Source organism: Pteronotus mesoamericanus, unplaced genomic scaffold, assembly GCF_021234165.1.
Source record: "Pteronotus mesoamericanus isolate MK-2021 breed Mesoamerican mustached bat unplaced genomic scaffold, CSHL_Meso_final scaffold_31, whole genome shotgun sequence".
In the NCBI taxonomy this organism is placed as follows: domain Eukaryota; kingdom Metazoa; phylum Chordata; class Mammalia; order Chiroptera; family Mormoopidae; genus Pteronotus; species Pteronotus mesoamericanus.
The window spans coordinates 25,891,909-25,911,695 of record NW_026555312.1 but is presented as its reverse complement, the minus strand read 5'-3'; the positions used below and the strand labels follow the sequence as shown (position 1 = coordinate 25,911,695).

Sequence of the window (19,787 nt, the reverse complement as noted above, 5' to 3'; positions counted from 1 at the left end):
AAAGGACTATGGTAGTTTTCTGGCGGGGAGGGGGGGTGCGGGTTGATAAACGAGTGAAAAGAAGAGCCCAGGGTGTGGCGGGCGGGGGGGGGGGGGGGGAGTTGGGAGTGGAGTCCCTCTGGCTCTAAATCCTTCTTTTAGTTCTAGTCTTCTTTCTAACTTTTTGTGGGTCCTCTTGGCCTACTATCCCTGGCAAGGGAAATTTGCTGCGATCCTCTGAAGGCAGAATTGCCCTTCCACAGGCTTGTGGGGAGAAGTCCTCTCTCCTCTTGCCTTCTTTCCACCTGTTAAGAACGCTCCGATTTTCAATAACCCATGCCCCACCTCAGGGACACTGGAAATCTGGGAGGCTTGGAGATTTTCAAGAAACAGGCCTAGAGGGAATCAAAAGTCTTTAGTCGAGCACTGTGAAGCGAGACTTACTGTTGTTGGGGAGTTTTCAGTATTCAAATAGATGAAAGAAACTTTTTCTGTGGAGGACAAATAAGGAAGCTCAGCCAGAGAAATTAACTCCTCTGTATTTTGAATATTACGTCTTTGTTTTCTCTTTCTTCCTTAAAAATTTTGCTAAAACAGAAGAAAGAATATAAAGCGAGCAGGCCCCTGTGTAGAGTGGGAGATGTTATACTAGGAAACCTGAACGAGGTCTGTCTCTGTCTCTGCCCTGTGTCTGGGTTCCGCGTCAGCCCGGCACTGCGTCGCGAGTACGCCCGCGTTAGTAACATCACCAAATCATGAAGGAACTCTCCCTGCTTTAATTAAAAAGGGGGATCTTGGGAAAACTGGAGCAGATTAGCACAGCGAAGAGTTGGTTCCCAGCGATTTATTTTGATGCATGCATGACACAGTGCACACATGTCAGTATTTCGGCTCAACTCCGGAAGCGAGTGTCTCTATAGGAATTCTATATCCTTGTCCGCATTCCACCTAGGAAACCCTTAGCCCAAACGCCACGTTGAGTTATCACTCGGTTCTAGCTTCATACAAACGAGAGGAAAATCATTTAACTCCTCGAGCTGTCAAGCAACCTCTTCAGGGTACAATTTTTATTTTACACGCAGCAATTAAAGGATCGCAACCCCCAGCCGAGCGACTGGGGCCGTTTAGCAAAATCTGCAACCTGGGGGTAAAGAGCAAAGCCAATAAAACTCCCAAAGCTCTGAGGCCCGAGGTGGTGGCTGCCCAGAGAAGAAGCTTATCTCTTGTTGGGCAAAAATCCTGGAGCGACTTAGCCAGTCTTGGTTTGGTGGTTACATTTAATTGCGAAAGGGATAATAATTTCTAATAAAATTGGACGGGGCCCGAAAGGACAGCGCCGTTTTTGGCAGCAGGGGTGGAGAAAGGTGCTGAGGATCTGGCCTAGGGCTCGGCCTCTCGGCTTCTGCGCGGTACCAGGCCTTTGCGCGGGACACCTCACTCAAGGAGGGGAAGGAGAGGAAGAGCAGTGGGGAGGAATGGGGTGGGGGGTGCTGGGCCGTGTGGAAGGGCTCAAGGGAGATTTCACTAGCTCACTGGCAGGCGTGCGCTCTAGGAGCAACTACGCGGCTCCGAGAGGCCTTTATACCTGGGTCTGAGCGGCCGGCGGCAGATTGTAGTGCTGGCGAGCAATTGGACTATTGTTGATATGCTAATGAGGCGATTAGGCCGTTGGTAAAGAGCTGGAAAAGGGAAAAGTTTCTACCATTAGAGGGAGATCTCCGAGCGCACACGGGAGCTCTTTCCCTTCTCTCCTCCTCCTCCTCACCCTCCTCCTCCTCCTCCTTTCTGCCCTCCTCCTCCTCCTCCTCTCCCTCCTCCTCCTCTCCCTCCTCCTCCTCTCCCTCCTCCTCCGATCACCGTCGAAGCCGGCACTTTTCGCTTACCCAGAGAGTAGCTGCACTTGGGTGCCGAGGCAGAGAGGGGGCATATCCGTTCACGCCGATCCATGAAAATGCTTTGGAAACTGACGGATAATATCAAGTACGAGGACTGCGAGGTAAGCGCGGCGCTGGCTCAGTTATCCTTGCGGCCTCAGGCTCCGAGCTCTACCCTCCCGCACCTCCTCTTCTGGCAGCCAGCTGAGAAATGCCGGTGGGACAAACTTTACCCCGCGCAGCGCCCGCCTCTCCGATTTGCCCGAAGAACGCAGGGGAGAGCTGGAGAGGGAGGATGTGGACGCTCCCCTTTTCATTTCCCCTCTTCGAAGCCTGTGTCCCACTTTCCCACTTTTTCTGACCAGTATTGTCTTTGCTTAACAGCAGACACAAGATAAGAGCATGGGTTTTTGAAGCAATTGCTGGCAACTGGGCACGTGCCTGTGCACTCTGCGTGTCTCTCCTGAGAAATTCTGGGGGCCCAAGTCACCAGGAAAAGAAATGACAGAGAAAAAGCCCTTTCCTTCTTTAACTTCCTTTCGGATCCTTAATGTTCCTTACTTAATTCTTCCCTCAACCTTTAAAAAAAAAAAAAAGGATCATTTTTATTTGGAGAAGGGGCCCCGTATACTACGCTCTAAGCTGGGTTGCATCTCCCTTTTAGCGGGTTCAATTTTGTGCGCACTCATCTCCCAAACTGCTGCTGGGCCCGCTCCAGGTACACTCTGTGTCCTGTGTTAGTCAAGAAGTTCTAAGCCGCTTCATTCTCTGAACTACTTGGCTGGCGAATCCCTGGCGTGGGTATGAGGGGCTGCGCGGAAAGGAGCATGCTGGCCCCGGGCTCCTCACGCTTCTGCCCCTGCAGCTGCCCGACACCCGGTTGCGTGACCGTGGGAACCCTGTCGGGGCTGCCGGAGACCTCCGGTGCAGGGAGCCCGCGGAGCCGATAGAGCGCGCCGCATTGGAGCCCATTAAAAAACCCATGGTCCCGGGAGCTTGGTTTCATGGGACAGCCGGGGAAGCCCCAGCACCACCGGTTCGCCCGCGGGAGGCGCTGAGGCCGGGCCTGGCGGCCGCTGCTCCTACCACCCTTACATCTCCTGCAGAAATGAGTCGATGAGTCACGGGGCGGGAGGAGGGGGGAGCGGTGCGGGGGAGCGCTGCCGGAGATTACCTAAATAAATAGGTAGCAGTTCAGCTTTTGCCATTTTTCTTCCTTTTTGGCTTTTGGAGCTGGGAATGTCAGCCGTGGAAGTCTGTGAGGGCACAACGGCAGGAGTCTTGTCTTGACTTGAAATCGGAACCTGGGTTTATGAGAACGTTGTGTCACCCGTCCCGCTTTCCCCTACTATCTGTAGATTATTTTAAATCTTTCTTCTTTCCCGGGCCCTCTTTTCACTCCCCCCACCTCCATAAGGAACGGGGTGACATCCCACGGGGACCGGCGCTTCTCTGAGGGCTCACGTCGTGCGCGGTGAGAGGCGCAGACACCCTACGTCAGACCAGCTGCTTTGTTTTCAGGACGGGGGTGTCCTTTGGGAGCTAGTCGGGGCGAAACTCAGCCTTTAGGTCTCGTAGGGAGAATGCCCAAGGCTCAGGCATTCACTTTTTGGCGGAGTGAATCCGGCTCCGGGCGGGCGCTGAGCTCTCGGCCGGCGGAGTCCCAACCTCCGCGCGGCACTAGGCGCCTATCGGACCTAGGTGGGAGGCAATGCGCTTGCACCCCCAGTGAGGGACCCTGTAGGGGTGCGAGTGAATGTGTGAGTGAATGAGGCAAAAAGAGAAAAAAGAGAAAGAATAAAAATGAGAAACAAGACGGGGAAGAAAATAGAGTGAGGGTTGTTTCGACAACTTTGACTGCTGTGTGAGAGCGCCGGAGCAGGGATTTCGGGTTTCCGAGCCGGCTTCGTGCAGTCTCATTATGTCGGGGCTCTGCAGGGACACGCAGAAGGCGAGGTGCCGCTTGTTCTGACAACCCGGCAGGCAGACTGGCAGCGGCGGCAGCCTTGCCGCGCTGGGAGAGAACGAGCCGTGTCATCCGGAGGGGCGTGGGCGGGAGCGGCCCAGCCAGTCGGACGGGTTTGAGCCCAGAGTCCGTGCCAGAGGCGCCCGGGCTGGGCCGCCTCGCGTCTCTGCGCGCCCGGGACCCGGCTCCCCTCCCCGAGCCCCTGCCTTGGCGAGCCAAGGGCGGGGCAGCAGCTGCGGCCGAACGCGCAGCCCCGGGTGTCCAAGGGAAGCTCGCGCGCGGTCCGAGACGAGGGCCGGTCCCGGGCGGGGCGCCGGACCATGGAGGAGCAGCGAGGCAGCGGGCAGCCGAATCCCGAGTCCCAGGCCCGGCTGCGGAGCGGAGGAGCTCGCGGCCGGCGAGGGCAGGGAAGCACCTCCGGTGCCGAGAGCCGGATGAACGCCCGGACGCGGTCCCCGGTAGCTCCTGCCGGTGACTCGCGGCCCCCACGGTATCCCGAGGTCTGCCCCAGCCTTTTAGGTCCGATTGTCCTCACTCGCTACCTCTCCCCCTTCCCCCTCCCCCGCGGCCTCCCCCTCCGCGCGCTCGGACTCAGCCCCCTCCCCCTCCTCCCTCCCTCCCTCCCTCCCTCCCTCCCTTCCTCCCTCTTCATGGGCTCTCCCTCCTTTCCTCCCTCCTCTGTTCCCACTCCGGGCTCCTCTCCCTCGCCCACACTTTCTTTCTCACACACGCACGCAGACACATTCTCCCTCTCTGCACTCTCTCCCTCTGTCTCCCTCTCTCTCTTTCTCTTTCACTTTTGCCTGCCCTGCAACCTTTTAAAATGTTGCCCCTTCCCTGTGATTCGCCAGACGCTGCGCCGCGGCCCCCCGCGCGCTCGCCCGCTCCCTCTCTCGCCCGCTTTTTGTCTCTGGCGCTCCCGCTCCCCACCTCCGATTTGCTACACTGAGGCTCCCGTCAATGGACTGCATTGAGAGCCGGCTCCAGCGCGAGTTGCCTCTCCGCTTCACGCTCGATTTCCAGGCATTCTTCCCTTATTAAGTATTCGTGTAATATTAATAGTCATGAATATCTGCTATTAGGAGGCTCCAGGAACGCTGCCCAGCGCGGTTATTAGAAGCTCAAGCGAAGCCGCCGCTAAGAAAAGAGGGGAGACACGGATTAAGGAACACGCGCGCGCACACATACAGACACACACACACTTTTTCTTTTTGGGGGCTTTTCATTTTCTAAGGAACTTTTGACTCATAACCGAGCACGGCAGGATAGAGATCGTGGGTTCGACCAGCTGAAGGCGCCGCTCGAATCGGTGGTTCAAGTTCGGATGGACCAGAGCGGGGCTACAGCGCTCGGGGGAGCGTCGGCGCGGTGACTGGAGTCCAGGGTGGCTCGGGGCTCCCGGCGCCTTTTGTGTGGGGCGTACTCGGGCGGCGGGGCAGCCGGTCTCTCCAGGCTTGCTTGGTTTTTTTTTTTTTTTTTTTCCACCCTGACTCGTTACCCCAGACTCTTCGCAGATGTTAGTTCACAGTTTTTCAGCTATGGTGAGTCCCATCCCCACCCCCCATTCCTGTTTCCTTAGGAATTCTAAGAGACCTCGGGTTTCACGCCCAGGTTTCCATCAGGGCACCCCTATTTGCATTTTCCTCTTTCCTCTTTTCCATTCTCAAATGCCTTCGTTCCCTGCTCGACATCTCCCAGCGCGCAGACCTACCTCGCCGCTACTTCCCGAGGCGTGTTTCTCGCCACGTTCATCTTTATTTCCTTGCGTCTTCACTTGTTCCCGAGATGTGCTCAACATCTGATGCTAAATCCGTTTGCTGAAAAGAGCGCAGCCCAATGTGCCCCCTACCCTAGAGGACGGGGCTGAACCTCCGAAGGTTCGAATTCCCTGGAATCAACTCTGTTAGCTTGTTTTGCAAGCGAATTTCAATAGAGGAACAGAAAGTCTGGCGTTTCTTCTGCCCTTTGGGGCTGGGGTGAAAGGGGCGGGGGTCTCCGCCCTGGGTGCCCCTCTCTCTTTTAAACCCAATTAGGCGGAATCTTTCTATTTTAAACCTTGACTTGACGTCCCCTTCTCCCCATCCATATCATAAATCGACCCCGTGGCGAAAAGGGCTCCTAACTGAGGGAGCAGAAAATACAGGACCTCCCCCCCCACCCCGCACCCACTGCAGTTAAAACCTTCTTTAAACTGGTAATTTAAACGTGTGCTTTCGTTGTAGTCCTACGAAATGTTTCTATTTAAATAGTCATGAAAAGGCAGTAATCTTTGAACGTGTGTGATTTCCCCTTCCAAATAAATGGAACAGAGTAAACAATAACGCAGTGGCAGGCAGGTTCAAATACGGGAGGAAAAGAAAAGGCCGCTTCTACTGTTTAATATTTAGTAGGAATTTTAATTTTGCTTAAGGGAGATTTCACACTGCAGCTTAACGGGCTCTATTCTGGGAGGTCCTTTTCCTCCCCCACTTTTGAAAGAACCGGCTAAGGAAAGTCTCTGATACCCACGCATTTGCACACTAATTCCTTGCGTTTTTGAAGGGCTCGGTTTACTTCTGGGGTATTTTCCGAAACCAACAACTTGGAGCTCATTTCTCTCTGCGGCCTGCCGACGGGAAGGGGCGGTTTCCCACGCAGCCTCGCGGAGTGGATTTAGTGTGGACAGCTGTAACTCGACGCCTGATTCCTTGTTCGTTCCCCTTCCTCTCGCTCTTTTCCAGGACCGTCACGACGGCACCAGCAACGGGACGGCACGGTTGCCCCAGCTGGGCACTGTAGGTCAATCTCCCTACACGAGCGCCCCGCCGCTGTCCCACACCCCCAATGCCGACTTCCAGCCCCCCTACTTCCCCCCTCCCTACCAGCCTATCTACCCCCAGTCGCAAGATCCTTACTCCCACGTCAACGACCCCTACAGCCTGAACCCCCTGCACGCCCAGCCGCAGCCGCAGCACCCGGGCTGGCCCGGCCAGAGGCAGAGCCAGGAGTCTGGGCTCCTGCACACGCACCGGGGGCTGCCCCACCAGCTGCCGGGCCTGGATCCTCGCAGGGACTACCGCCGGCACGAGGACCTTCTGCACGGCCCACACGGGCTTGGCTCGGGACTCGGAGACCTTCCGATCCACTCCTTACCTCACGCCATCGAGGACGTCCCGGTAAGAGGCCGCGCGGATGGCGCGAGAGGCAGTGCGGCGCCTACTCACCCACTCCCAGAGAAGATGCCGGGGACGCGCAGCCGGTGGGCCCGGGTTTTCCTCAGTGGTGGTTACTTTTTCGAAATTTCATTGGGAGGGGAGGCCGGTGTTTTAAGGACCCACATAGAGAACCGAATTAAAAAATAAATAAAAAGAAGTTGAGAGTTCTGCCCCTAGAACAATGGTTCCTGGAACTACTTCAAACAATGCCCGCATTACCATTTCCACCAACTCAAATAAATCAGGCAAATGTCACAATATCTTCCCCTCTCCGAGACTGTAAACTGTTTCGACTGGGAGAGGATCTAATTCCATCGCTGAGTCTGGCATGGGGATTTCTCCCTGTTCAGGAAAAGATGTTAAATTCAACCGAAAGGGCTTATTAAATGCCCTGGCAATTTAAAAGAGTGTAAAAGACATACTAAAAAATTATTTTTACCAGATTTAGTTAGGGGTATCCCCTACCCTGATTAAAGAATAAATAGCAAATCTGAGCAGAGGGACATTAAAATGCAGCCTTCTTCCTAGGGGTGCTAAGTGCTGACCTCATAAATCATTAGCTAAGTTCCCAACGCCTATCAGAACCTGCTACACCCCATATTACATGGAATGTTTAGAGACTATTGGGCAACATTACTTGAGTTTGAATTCAGTTATCAATAAATGTGGTTTAAAATGATCTCTTAATAAGCATGGTATTAGCACATTTACTATTTACAATGTAAACCAGCTATTGATAATTTGAAAATACTTTCTGAAATTAAATTCAAACCACCATCTCTGCTTCAATTCTGCATATTTATGGTTTCCTCACAACCTTCCTGAAATGGAATTAGAACAAGCCAATAATTTTATTAAAGCTGTAAAGGCTCTGTTAATGCTGCTTTTCTTTGGAGAGGAAATGTATCTGGATGTGATTTTTGCTAAAATGCTATTTCAAATTACTGCATCAAATATTGCAGCAATATGTCCGTTGACAGTTTAATGATTACTGCATTAGATTGCAAAGAAAATGGTCAGATGAACTTACCTGCTTGCTTGGTGAATTTAAAACTTTATTTAAGTCACATAGGAAAATAGAAAATTTATTACATCTCTCATTTAGCTCAGTTAATCACTGAAATTTGTTGGTTATGTCTAGCAGCCTTGCATGGAAAATAGGAACTTGACCCAATGTGGGGTTTAGTAAGCAGTGTGGGTGTGTGTGTGGGGGGGGGGGTGTTCAAACATGTTTTTAGAAACTAATACTAAACAGTGCATTTCTTGGGAAGGAAAATAAGAGGAGCAATAGTTGGGGAAAGAGCAATTAAAAAACAAACCTAGAAGTTGTGATCATTTTAGTTCTTCCCAAAGATTCTCTGAATCCTTTTCCTAGCCATGTCTTTGGGAATATTGAATTGCAAGATAACGTTGCAAGCTTTTGGGATTACTGTGAATTAGAATTCTCTACTTTGCAAAAATTCCGAAGTGGCTCTTATGAATTCTTAACACCTGTCTAGTCACTCTTTATGGTGAAATTGGCCAGTGGAAGAAATTAACCAAAAGATTAAATAAAAACAAGGAAACCCAGTTGCTGCTCTCCCTCTCCCTCCCCCACCTTTAAAAAAAATTCTTTCAAAGGAATTTGGGTCAGGAAAAGGGTTGTTTTCAATTTTCCCATTGCTACAACAGTTAACCTTTAATAAGAATGACTACTAAATATTTAAGAAAATCAAATTGGTGGTGAAAATTATTTAATCATTAATATCTCAGTGGGGTTTTAAACTTAACAGTCTTCCCTGTATGGACAAGGTCTAGAAATAACACAAATAAAAGTATTATGCCACACTACATTTACTTTATGAGTTTAGGGTGCATGCATAAAAGGATCATATTTCCCCATATAGTTAAAACACAAGAACTGCAGCAGTACTCATTTCTGAACATTTCTCAATTTAATTATACTTAAATCCAGAAGCACTTTAGGCAAGTTACAAATGAGAGCATTGAGTATAATAAAACCTGTAATAAAGCAACTTAGTACCATCCACCCGGAATCATTGCGATCAGGCACAATTAACAGGAGCATAAATCCAAGACAGAATGGAAAATGTTTGAATCAGTATTATTGTTGGACAAAGACTAGAGAAGGAAGTAATAGTTTTTTAAATGGTAATGCCTGTGTTTGGTAACGATTGCGAAATCTTCTATCTCAGCAGCCCTGGTGCTAATTTGTAAACACAGCCAGACATTATATTGCCTGTCAGTTTCTGCATTAGAAAAAACATGATTTCATTTTACTTTCTAATCACGTTTTGACTCTGGCACACACATATACTGATCCATCTGAAAAAAAAAAAAAGAAAGAAAAAAGAGAAAAAACCCCACCCCAACAAATCTGCTGGACAACAGAAAAACAATCTCGAAGGGGTTTTCTTGGTTGTTTTTTTTTTTTATTCATGTTCCTATCTGATATCCAATTTAGGCACTAGTCTTTTTTTTTAAACAAATTATTTTAATTTTTCCATAAGTGAAGGTGTGTGTATGCCTTTGCTGTTCATCACACTACCTAAAGCTTGTCCAACACTTCCCTGTTACTCCCACCTCTGTCATTTCTATTGTGTTTTTCTGGCTGTTGCTGCCTGAGCACTGGAATCACTAAAAGTCCAAAGCTGCTGAGGCGCCAAAGTAATGCTAGGTGCATTTTAAAAGGTTGAACTGATTGTGAAAAAGATAAGGTGCTCCAAAACTTGATTTTAATTTCCAAAGAAAGTTTTATCCTCCACCCCCACCTCTTTCAAACGTGAATTATTTGCTGGGGGAGGAGAAATTGGCCTTGGGTGTGCAGTGAAACCTCTTGAGTTGCAAAGCCCCAAATTCCAATAAGCCAAGATGAGATGTTTATATATGTCACTAGAAGGGGGGAATTTCGATTCTACACCTTCCCCTCCCCCCCCATCTTGCACAGAATATTCATTTCCTTTTGTTTTGATTATACACTTACATCCATGTGTATCCTTTTGTTGCAGCATGTAGAAGACCCGGGTATTAACATCCCAGATCAAACTGTAATTAAGAAAGGTAAGCCATTTCCTTTTGCATTCCAAGCATGTCCGTACAGGCACAGTGCTATTTAAAAGAACTTGCAGAACTGTATTTTTTCAGATACCATTTTCCTAAATACTCAGAATTAGCAAATAGATAGGCATAGAATAGCAATGCCTAAATGATTGGCTTTCAGTAAGTGAGCAATGGCAACAGGCTAGCTTTGTTCTGATTCATGATTTGACCATTTAATTTAATGCTATCTGGACAAACACATACATGTGTAATAGTTGAACTGATTTGGAAGTGGCATTTCAATTTTGAAACATGTTAATAGTTTAGTTAATCCGTTGTGTGAGTGGCCATGACTGTTAAGTGCAACATGCTAAAAGAGTACAAATAATTTAACATTAATATAAGGGCAAGTGATAAAAAGACGTAGCACTCCTCAGCAAAGGGGAAAAAACCTTCTATATTTTTCAATTTCATTTCTCATTAGCTCCTTAAGGGTTTTTTAAGTTTGTGAATTAGGTTAACAAAATGTTGGCTTTCGGTTAAAATTAACGTCTTAAAGATGTCAGGATTGTTAGCATAATTGCTCATAGCAAAAGTTGTTTAAAAGTGTCCAGTGATGTTAATGGATTTATAACTTGTATTTAGTGTGTAGAAATAAAGTTTACTGGATTAAATGATATTCACAGCAGCTTTTTTGTTGTTATGGTGGCGATGTTACATTTCAGGATTCTAGGCACCACCAGAGGATGATGCTATATAAAACTGTTCTCATTTCTAACCCCAATCAGTATATTGTTAGCTAGTTTAAAGTTTCATTTTTACATTTGTGAAGTCTTTGTCACATCAAATTAGATGTACAAGGGATAAATCTTAAGAGATGCGCTTTCCAAGTCGACATGATAATTGGCTCTTTTATTAGTAATCTCTCAAGAGTTCGTTTAACTCCTATTGTCTCTATTAGCCTCCCTAGAGCTATTAATGTCACAAGTGATCTATCCAAAACCTAGAGCTCCCACCTCCCCATACATCTAGAATATCCCCATTAAAGAGGGAGGAGTATGGTGATAAGAAGGTATACTTAATATGTATGTCTCAACGTAGAATTAAAAAATACAAATGCATACTTTACTTAATGGCTGTGAATTCATCTGAATTATAGTGGTGTTGAGAAATGTAACATTAGTACACTTTCTACTGGAGTTGAAATTTTTCTGACTACTAATATATCCTCCCCCCTTCCCATTGAAGACGCTTAAGCTGAGGACTATTAACTATTTGCTCAACAAAAAGACATATTACTAGTAATCTATGATAGGCCTTTTTATCCTTCTTTCTCCCAGTACAAAACGGGGCCTGGAATGGTTATCCGAAACTTGAGTCTTTCTCAAAACTAAACATAGGAAAGGGCCTATTTGTCAAAAGGATGGGGCACGTGCGTTGTGTGGCAACAGAATCCACCACTTCCCAGCTGATGCCTTAACTGAAAATGCTCATTTACAGGCTGATTTGCCATCTAAATCTGCGCTGATTTTAATTATAGGTCTATAAAGCAATTTCTTCCCAACACTAAACCCCTCACTCCACAAACTGCAAAGGAGACATAGCTTGCTCTTGGTTTGCAAACGTAACCCCCTCCCCTGCACCCTAAACCCATGCTCAAGCACCTTATCTGGGGCCCACTCTGTTCGGATGCTGAGAGCTCAAAAGGCACAATTTCACCACCATCTCTCGACGGTAGCCTTGAGGCTAAAAGGAAAGAGTCCAGGCAGAAGCACAGGCCTGGCTGTCGGGTTTGGGTGGGCACAACTCCAGGCCGAGAGGTGAGGCGCGCCGAGGAGCAGTCTTGACGGAATAGGGTAGGAGATGGGGAAAGAGCCATGGAATTTTCAGGGATGGAAAAGTGGGGGTTGCAGCGCAAGCCTGGGCGCCTGCCCTGGCCAGGGAAGAGAGTCGTGTCCAGTAGGACTTGGGAGGGATCCTCGACGCCCACACACGGCCTCCCGGTCTGTCTCCGCAGGCCCCGTGTCCCTATCCAAGTCCAACAGCAACGCCGTCTCCGCCATACCCATTAATAAGGACAACCTCTTCGGTGGCGTCGTGAACCCCAACGAAGTCTTCTGTTCAGTTCCGGGTCGCCTCTCGCTCCTCAGCTCCACCTCGAAGTACAAGGTCACGGTGGCGGAAGTACAGAGGCGCCTCTCACCGCCCGAGTGTCTCAACGCTTCGCTGCTGGGAGGAGTGCTGCGGAGGTGAGGCCCAGCGCGGCCCTACCCTCCCCACCCCGCGGCTGGGGGAAACACTGCGCCTGCGCTGGAGCGGCGACGCGTAGGGGCTTCGCGCCACGGCCCTCCTTTCGCGGGAAAAGAAAGGGGCGGGGGGGGAGGGCGTGGAACTTGGAGGACGGGAGCTAGAGGTGGGGCGAGGCGGCACGCGCCTGCGCTCTCCGCCGGCTTCCCGCTCATGGGGGTGGGGTTCTGGCGCGCGCTCGGGTAGGTAGCGGCAGCGCGCTCACTGAACCACCCGGTCCCTCCCTCCCTGTCCTGCGCGCACGCGCAGCTTGTATCGCCGTGCTCTCAGTCCCGGCAGCTGCAGCAGCGGGGCGCCGTGCAGCTGCCTTTTACTTCCTTGCGCACACCTTGCCGGCCCTGCAAAACTTCCTTTTGGGTTCTTCACTTTTCCTTACCTCATTGTAGGGTCTCTGACGGTTACCCGCAGTTTCTTGAATAGGGTTTTAAGTAGAAGACAGTGGCTTTCTCTTGAGTCTGCATGCTGCGCCCGCCAGTCGTTGCCACCTCGGCCAGACGGGGACTCCCCGTGCCCAAGGCAGTCACATAAATGACTGCGATGTAAGGGGGCCCCGATGTGTGCCAGACAACAGGCAAGGCACTTTTAAGTGCATTACGCGTAGTATATCGACGAATGCGTGTTGCATGTGTGGCCAGGGATTCTGATATCACCTCCACGAGGTCAGAATGATTTATTTCGTAGATAAGATTTTATAAGGATCAGCGAGGTGAATCATCTTCCCTCAGGGCAGGTTTCCCCCTCCTGTTTGTGGGCTTCTTCCTCCCAGGATTCCACACAGTGTTATGAGTGGTGGGTCTTGTGTTGAACTTTCCCAGATATTTTCTTTCTTCTTCTTTTAAAAAAAATTTAAGTAGACCAAAACTTTATTCTTTTGTTATTTACTTATTTACCTATATATGAGACTTTTTGTTGTGCTCTAATGGGTATATCGCATAAAAAGCCTATAAAAACTTTTTGGCAGGTTTTAACATCAGCTTTTTCAATCTCCTTCCTTCACAGTCACTTTGCTGTCCCTCTGTACTCTTTCACTGTCGCAGATCTGAATCCACCCTCTGCCTTTTCCTTCCCTTCCCCCACCCCCAATATTGGAGACTGTTTACCTAGGGGAGTATAATCTAATCCACACAATTAAAGAGCACTTGAGTAGGGAATAAAATCTGAAATTAATTAATTTGCTGTTTTATTTAAACAATTTATCTTAACCACTTTCTGATTACGGGAGTCTATTTAGACATCTATTTAGAACTGCCTCTATTGTCTCTGAAATCAGTGAAATTTTTAAAGGCTGATATGAGCTTTTGACATTTCCAGTTAGGCTGGTGACATGGGATGTAAACAGTTGGTGAAATGAATTTCCCATTGGGGCTATAGCCAGAGCAAGAAACGTGAGAGTGATGATAACTTTGGTTACTCTGAACAACCTAACACCAGATCTTACAAAGACAATTTAAAGGACCCATTGGGATTTATGTGATTGTAACAAGAGGGAAAATATACAGTAATCAGTTGAACTAAAAAAATACTTCAAACCCTAGAGGAGAGAGCTCTTTTTGTTTGTGGTTCTTCAGAGAGTTGGGAATCAAAACTTTCCAACCTGCCACAATAGTTGCAATAATAACTGAACACAGAGGTGCTTTACAGTTTAATAAGCACTTACCTCTTATGATCTTTCTGTACCATTCCTTCCGCGATTTCACTCCCTTAAATGTCTCTGGACCATGATTCTTAATTTTTAAAAGCACATTTAGGAACTTGTCAGAATGTACTGTGATGCAGAGCAACCCAATGTTTTCTAAATCCCTTTCTCGCCTATATTTGTGAAACAGGGCGAAGTCTAAAAATGGAGGAAGATCTTTAAGAGAAAAACTGGACAAAATAGGATTAAATCTGCCAGCAGGGAGACGTAAAGCTGCCAATGTCACCCTGCTCACATCACTAGTGGAGGGTAAGCGAGTCTACTTGCTAACAAGAAGTGAACTTTTTTTCTGGGAAAATGGATAATACTTAGTAACCAGATGTTTGGTTGTACTTTGTGTCAATTGGGCAGTTTCATGTTTTTCCAGAGAATAAAGCAGGAAGTGAGCGGAATTCTTGCATGTCAAAAAAGTACTTGCATTTATTCCTATCCTCCTTTCCTCTTCCCCTCTGCCACAAAATTAGACCTCCTTAGCCCAATTCTGACCTAAACAATGTGAAAATTTAAGAACTGCATATTCTCCAAGTTCCTGTCTCCTTTATAGAGCTCAGCAGTAAATCACTTAAGGTATTCTGACATCTGCATTTGAGAAATGCGTGACCATTACTTCCTGAATTAATTTCGGAATCTTTGACCTGCATCCTGATTTAAGACCGTCCTTAAAGCTCAGGGTTATATGCCCTTTGAGTTTTTGTTTTCCAAACATATGCTTCCTTATCTGTCCTTTAATTGTGCTTCTTTACTGGAAGGGAAGAAAAGTGAGTGATTTTAGACTTTGAATTTTTTGGAAAAGAAAAGAGAAATATAAGCATTGCAAAAAGTTTTTCCTGGCAGTTTTAAACATACATGCACAAACACACACATGCATGCACACACACAATGCACACATACATGCTTCCAAACCTCTCAGAACAAAAGTCAACCCTGTCCTTACTCCCTGTTCTAGATGTACTGTCACCAGAATCTTCTCACACTCCTGCTTCCTCTAGATGTCTGTTAAGTTTTCCTGATACTAAATTGGCTTAAGTTTGAATGTGTTTAAATAAATGTATAGCTGTCTTGCATCTCCCTTTGTGTTCTCTTGGAAATACCTTATGGATATAGGAAAAAAAGGCATTTAAATGATCAGTGTTCAAAACTACCATCATGCTTAAAAAAGGCATTTTGTCTTTTTTATATGAGGAGATAAAATACAGTTAAATTCAACTTCTGCCTTTGTAAATAACTAAAAATGTTTAAAACCATAAATTTGAGGACTCCTACGAACCATTTGTTAATGGTGTCAAAGATGACAATAATATAACTGTTAAATAATAAGCAATTGTTCAGTGCCTACTGTCTACAGTAGCATTATATTCATTATATTAAAAATAATACCAGTACATAGAGAACCCTCTGTCCATACTCCAAAGGAACCATACCCAAAGAAAATGGTAGTATTGGCTTCAGGTGTAGTGTGAGTGTGTATGGATTTGGGGATTGAGTCCTGTAGTAGGGAGGCAGTTTCTGGAGAACTGTTATTGTTTGTGATCCGCTCCATTTTATGGAAACAAGCTCTGCGGAGACGGCTTTGATGCTCTAATTGGCGCATGCGTTCTTCCGGAGCTGGAGCTAATGGCAGGAAGCCCTGCAGTAAAAACCAACTGGTTCAGGAAATTAAAACCAAAGATTTGAAAATCAACAACACAGACAGACTCAGTGGAGTGACCCTCAAATCCTCTTGGTTAATCGGTTTGGATGAACAGATAATTATATGCGATCAAGTTAAAATGTAAACTCTAAGTTGTTACCTTACAGAAAAGCTCAAAGAGTAATTATGAATATCATTTATGAATGTGTTGATAGGTGTGAAGTTGGAATGCAAGAAACATTTTTAAAACAGAAGTTGGGAAAATGTTACCAGGGTGGGGGATGAGACTGGAGGGTAGTGGATGGGATTTACATTTTCAAATCACTCAGCCTTCTAGGGTAAGTGGCCATTTTTTCTGGTAACTACATCCACTAGATCCTACAAAGAAGGAAATAAAATGCCTGAAATGAGAAAACAAGTATTTTTGTGTTTCCTTCAACATCCGGTTTAGAAAAGAAAAGGAGTTGGGAGGAAGTTTTGATCCCAACTCTGCATTCTCTTGCATTCGCCTCCCTCCTCTCACCTCTTGCCAGGAGAAGCCGTCCACCTAGCCAGGGACTTTGGGTACGTGTGTGAAACCGAATTTCCTGCCAAAGCAGTAGCTGAATTTCTCAACCGACAACATTCCGATCCCAATGAGCAAGTGACAAGAAAAAACATGCTTCTGGCTACAAAGTAAGGCGTTTACCTCTTTGGGGTCTCTATTGTCTCATTGTTAAGAGAAACAAAAATCAAAATGGTTTTTTGCTCTCACTTTTCTTTTTGTGTTAATCAGTTTGTTGTAAATATTGAAATTGCAACACAATCTGATAAACCATGTCTGTTTTAGAGGGGAGCTACAAGTAGGAGTGTTCATATATTTCTAGTTTTTTCCTCTCTCCTGCCTCACCTTCCCATTTAAAAAAAAAAAAAATTAATGCGTGGGGGTAGAGGATAGTAGGGGTTTGATAGAAGCTCAGTGTGGATTTGTGACTACATTGTTTCAGAAACACCAGAATCAAGTCCTTAAAGGAGTAACAAGCTTGCCTATCAGTTTTTGTCTTCTATCAATGTTCTCCCAGGGCAAGGATTAAGTAGTGGCCTACAAAATATGCAAGCCAGAAGCTGTCCTAGTTTCAACCCTAATCCCTTATCCCATTTCTTGCCTTCCTTTCTCCTCCCTCCTGGAAAGTGCCACACACAAACATACAGACACACACGCATACATTCCCCACAAGTTTTAGCCCACAGGTGAGATGTCAAATAGGTTTCAAAAATGCCCTAAGTTATATTCCCATGGGTGCCTGTGCTGAATAGTCTCCAGGTGGTGTGTGAAAAGAAAATGACTGTCCTGATATGTTTTCTGGAAATTAAAAGGCTTGTTTGGAAGCCCTTAATTATCAAAGTCCATGTCACAGGAGGGCATAGAACCAGAGGGCAGAGGCTGAGGCCTCAGGCGGGATAGTTTCTCGCCTGGGGACATCTGCTGGCTTTGGTGAAGGCAGTCTGCCAGTGTTCCCCATTCTCCCTTCTCCTTACACCCATGCTCCCCTCTCTCCCCCTGCCCCCCAATCCACAAGGCCCCAGCTAGTCCTTATTTTCCAGATTCAGACGCAAAGCTCCCAGTGTGCCAGCCTCATATGACTATTTCAACTTTTTTTCTTCCCTTAGCTTTGTAAGCACGACCATATTCACAATTTCCCTAGAGAGTTTTATTTTATTTTATTTTGATGTGTAAGACAAGATGTGGAATGGGAAATTGAAATGTTTGTGTCTTTTTCCCAAAACCATTCTGAATTATGCCCAAGAAACAGGTTTTTCATGCCTTTTTTAAAAAGGCAATATAATCCCAAGAAAAGTTTTGCCCTTCTGTTCACATGCAACTGATTTGAAGGTGAGTGAGTGGAGTCTTCACCCCACAGACTGCTGCTGAGGTCCCTCTAGAAGATCAGGGAAGAAGGGCTAAGCAGTTGCTGGCTGCTTGCTGTTGGCTGTTGAAAAGGGGCTTGTGTTTGACTTCTTGTCCCTCTTACTCTCCTTTGTTGCTCTTCTCATGTCTGAAATATTTTCTGGTGTCTATAATGTTTGGTGTGAGCCAGTAGAGGAGGGGGTTAGATGTATGGTGTAGCTGATAGGAGGAGGAGGGAGAGAAACACTAATTTGAAATATTTAAGGAAGGAGAAGTGTTTTAGCTGACACTGCTGGACTTTCCAGCCTGTGGCCACTGCAAGGCTGTCTCTGGGGCTGGGGCCTTGGGTGTTGCCAGGTCAGTGTCTGCTGGATCCCGGCAGAAGTAACTGCAGGGAGAAAGGTTCTCTTTGCTGCTGGTGGGGGTGCCGCTGGGGAGTCTCAAGTCTCCCTCTTTCTCTCTCCTTTACTTGTGCTGCAGACAGATATGCAAAGAGTTCACCGACCTACTGGCTCAGGACCGATCTCCCCTGGGGAACTCCCGGCCCAATCCCATCCTGGAGCCCGGCATCCAGAGCTGCTTGACCCATTTCAACCTCATCTCCCACGGCTTCGGCAGCCCGGCTGTGTGCGCAGCGGTCACGGCCCTGCAGAACTATCTCACCGAGGCCCTCAAGGCCATGGACAAAATGTACCTCAGCAACAACCCTAACAGCCACACGGACAACAGCGCCAAAAGCAGTGACAAAGAGGAGAAACACAGAAAGTGAGGCGCTCCGCCCGCCCTGCCCCCTCCCTTGCCTCACCAGTCCTCTTATCCCCCAAGCGCTCACCCACTCAGCCTTCCCCCGACCAACCACCACGGGCAGGTGACAGCTCCGGGATCAGCAACCCTCCATTGCTGCTGCTGCCGCCGCCGCCGCCGCCGCTGCCGCCTTCAGTCCTCCAGTCTGGGAGTCTGGGGACTGCTCTCCACTGTCAGTGGGGCAGCCTCTGCTGACTGAGACCCCTGCCTCAACTTCCCCCATCAGAACCAACTCCCCTTTGCCCTCCTGTGGAGCCCAAGAGAACAGAACAGGCTGGCCGTAAAGCCAGCAAAGAAAAGTTCTGTCTGGATTTGTGAACCTTTTTTTAAAATAAAAAATTTAAAAAAAAAACAAAAAAAAAAAACAACCCACAAATCAACGGCAACAAAAAAAAATTAAAACTTTTTTTCTAAAAAAAGAAAGTAAAAATTAAAAAAAAAATTATGAGCTTCATGGGACTGAATCACCACCTTCCCTTACATACTTCAGTTCAGATTGTAGCCATACTTAAAAAAAAGGCAAAAGGATAATGACACTTTTATCAGTATTGTGAATAAACTTGAACACAAATACGAAGTTCCATGTCATGTCTCAGTTGTAGAAGTTTTTCCTCTTCAAGGTAAAGCAACCAACTTGAACTTTCTCTGGCAACACGATTCAGTTATATAAGGGAATCAGTGTTCATGTCTCTGTATATATTTATTTATGTGTAATTTAATGGGAAGTGTAAATATGGTGAGTCTGTTTTAAGCCTTTTTTTTTTTTTTATTTATCTGGTGATCTTGTTTACCTCTTGTTTAGTGGGTTTTGAATCTTCCCCATTAGTTCTTCATGTGGTTCATGGTACTTATTTAGAAATTCAAGGTTTGGGGGATTCTTTTTTTCCTCTGGGATTCATGAATTTAGCATGTTAAAGATGACAATGAAACAGCTGAACAAATAAAAAATAAGCAAAATAAAATTTTATATACAATTAGAATTACATTTAGCTTTTCATTGAACTGAAGGAAAAATTGATATTGGACCCTGGAAAGATTTTTAAACTTGAGTGGTTTCATAACCCTTTAATGTATTGTGAGGAGGGGGAAAAGTTAATTTTATTCCACTCTCCTCCCTTAAAAGCATTATTTGAGCAATAAATGAGTATTGTCTTTAAACCAAGGGTTAGGGATTTTTTCCTCTTTCTCTTTTTGTTCAAAGAACTTCAAACATTTGGGACCACCTGGTATTCTGTATTTTCACTGGCCATTTTGGAAGCAGTTCTGGTTGTATTGTATTGAGTTGTGCTGGCAGTAGTTTCCATGCCTGTCAATGTATCATAGTCCTTTGTTGCCCAGATAAATAAATATTTGATACGCTTTATGTCGATTTTTTTTTTTTTATTCAGTGGCTGTCTTTACCCAGGCGTA

At 46.7% G+C, this 19,787-nt stretch overlaps 1 protein-coding gene across 2 annotated transcripts; it reads left to right on the top strand.

Moving 5' to 3' along the window:
- Positions 1-1,850: 1,850 nt before the first annotated feature.
- Positions 1,851-18,721, top strand: TFAP2A (transcription factor AP-2 alpha). 2 transcript variants are annotated; one of them, XM_054591943.1, is made up of 7 exons: positions 1,851-1,975; positions 6,540-6,974; positions 10,022-10,073; positions 12,070-12,301; positions 14,186-14,304; positions 16,219-16,360; positions 18,054-18,721. In XM_054591943.1, exons 1-7 carry the CDS (start codon positions 1,925-1,927, stop codon positions 18,340-18,342), a joined length of 1,320 nt encoding a protein of 439 aa, XP_054447918.1. In that variant the 5' UTR covers positions 1,851-1,924; the 3' UTR covers positions 18,343-18,721. The 2 variants fall into 2 exon arrangements, with proteins under 2 accessions (XP_054447918.1, XP_054447919.1); XM_054591944.1 differs by lacking the exon at positions 1,851-1,975 and adding an exon at positions 5,276-5,360.
- The last annotated feature ends 1,066 nt before the right edge of the window (positions 18,722-19,787 follow it).

What these genes read in the sequence shown, in the direction of transcription:
- TFAP2A (XM_054591943.1), top strand. Translation starts at nt 1,925, where the DNA reads ATGAAAATGCTTTGGAAACTGACGGATAATATCAAGTACGAGGACTGC. An exon ending in TCAAGTACGAGGACTGCGAG is followed by an intron (nt 1,976 to 6,539) that starts GTAAGCGCGGCG and finishes GCTCTTTTCCAG; the next exon opens with GACCGTCACGACGGCACCAG. An exon ending in CTGGGAGGAGTGCTGCGGAG is followed by an intron (nt 12,302 to 14,185) that starts GTGAGGCCCAGC and finishes TTTGTGAAACAG; the next exon opens with GGCGAAGTCTAAAAATGGAG.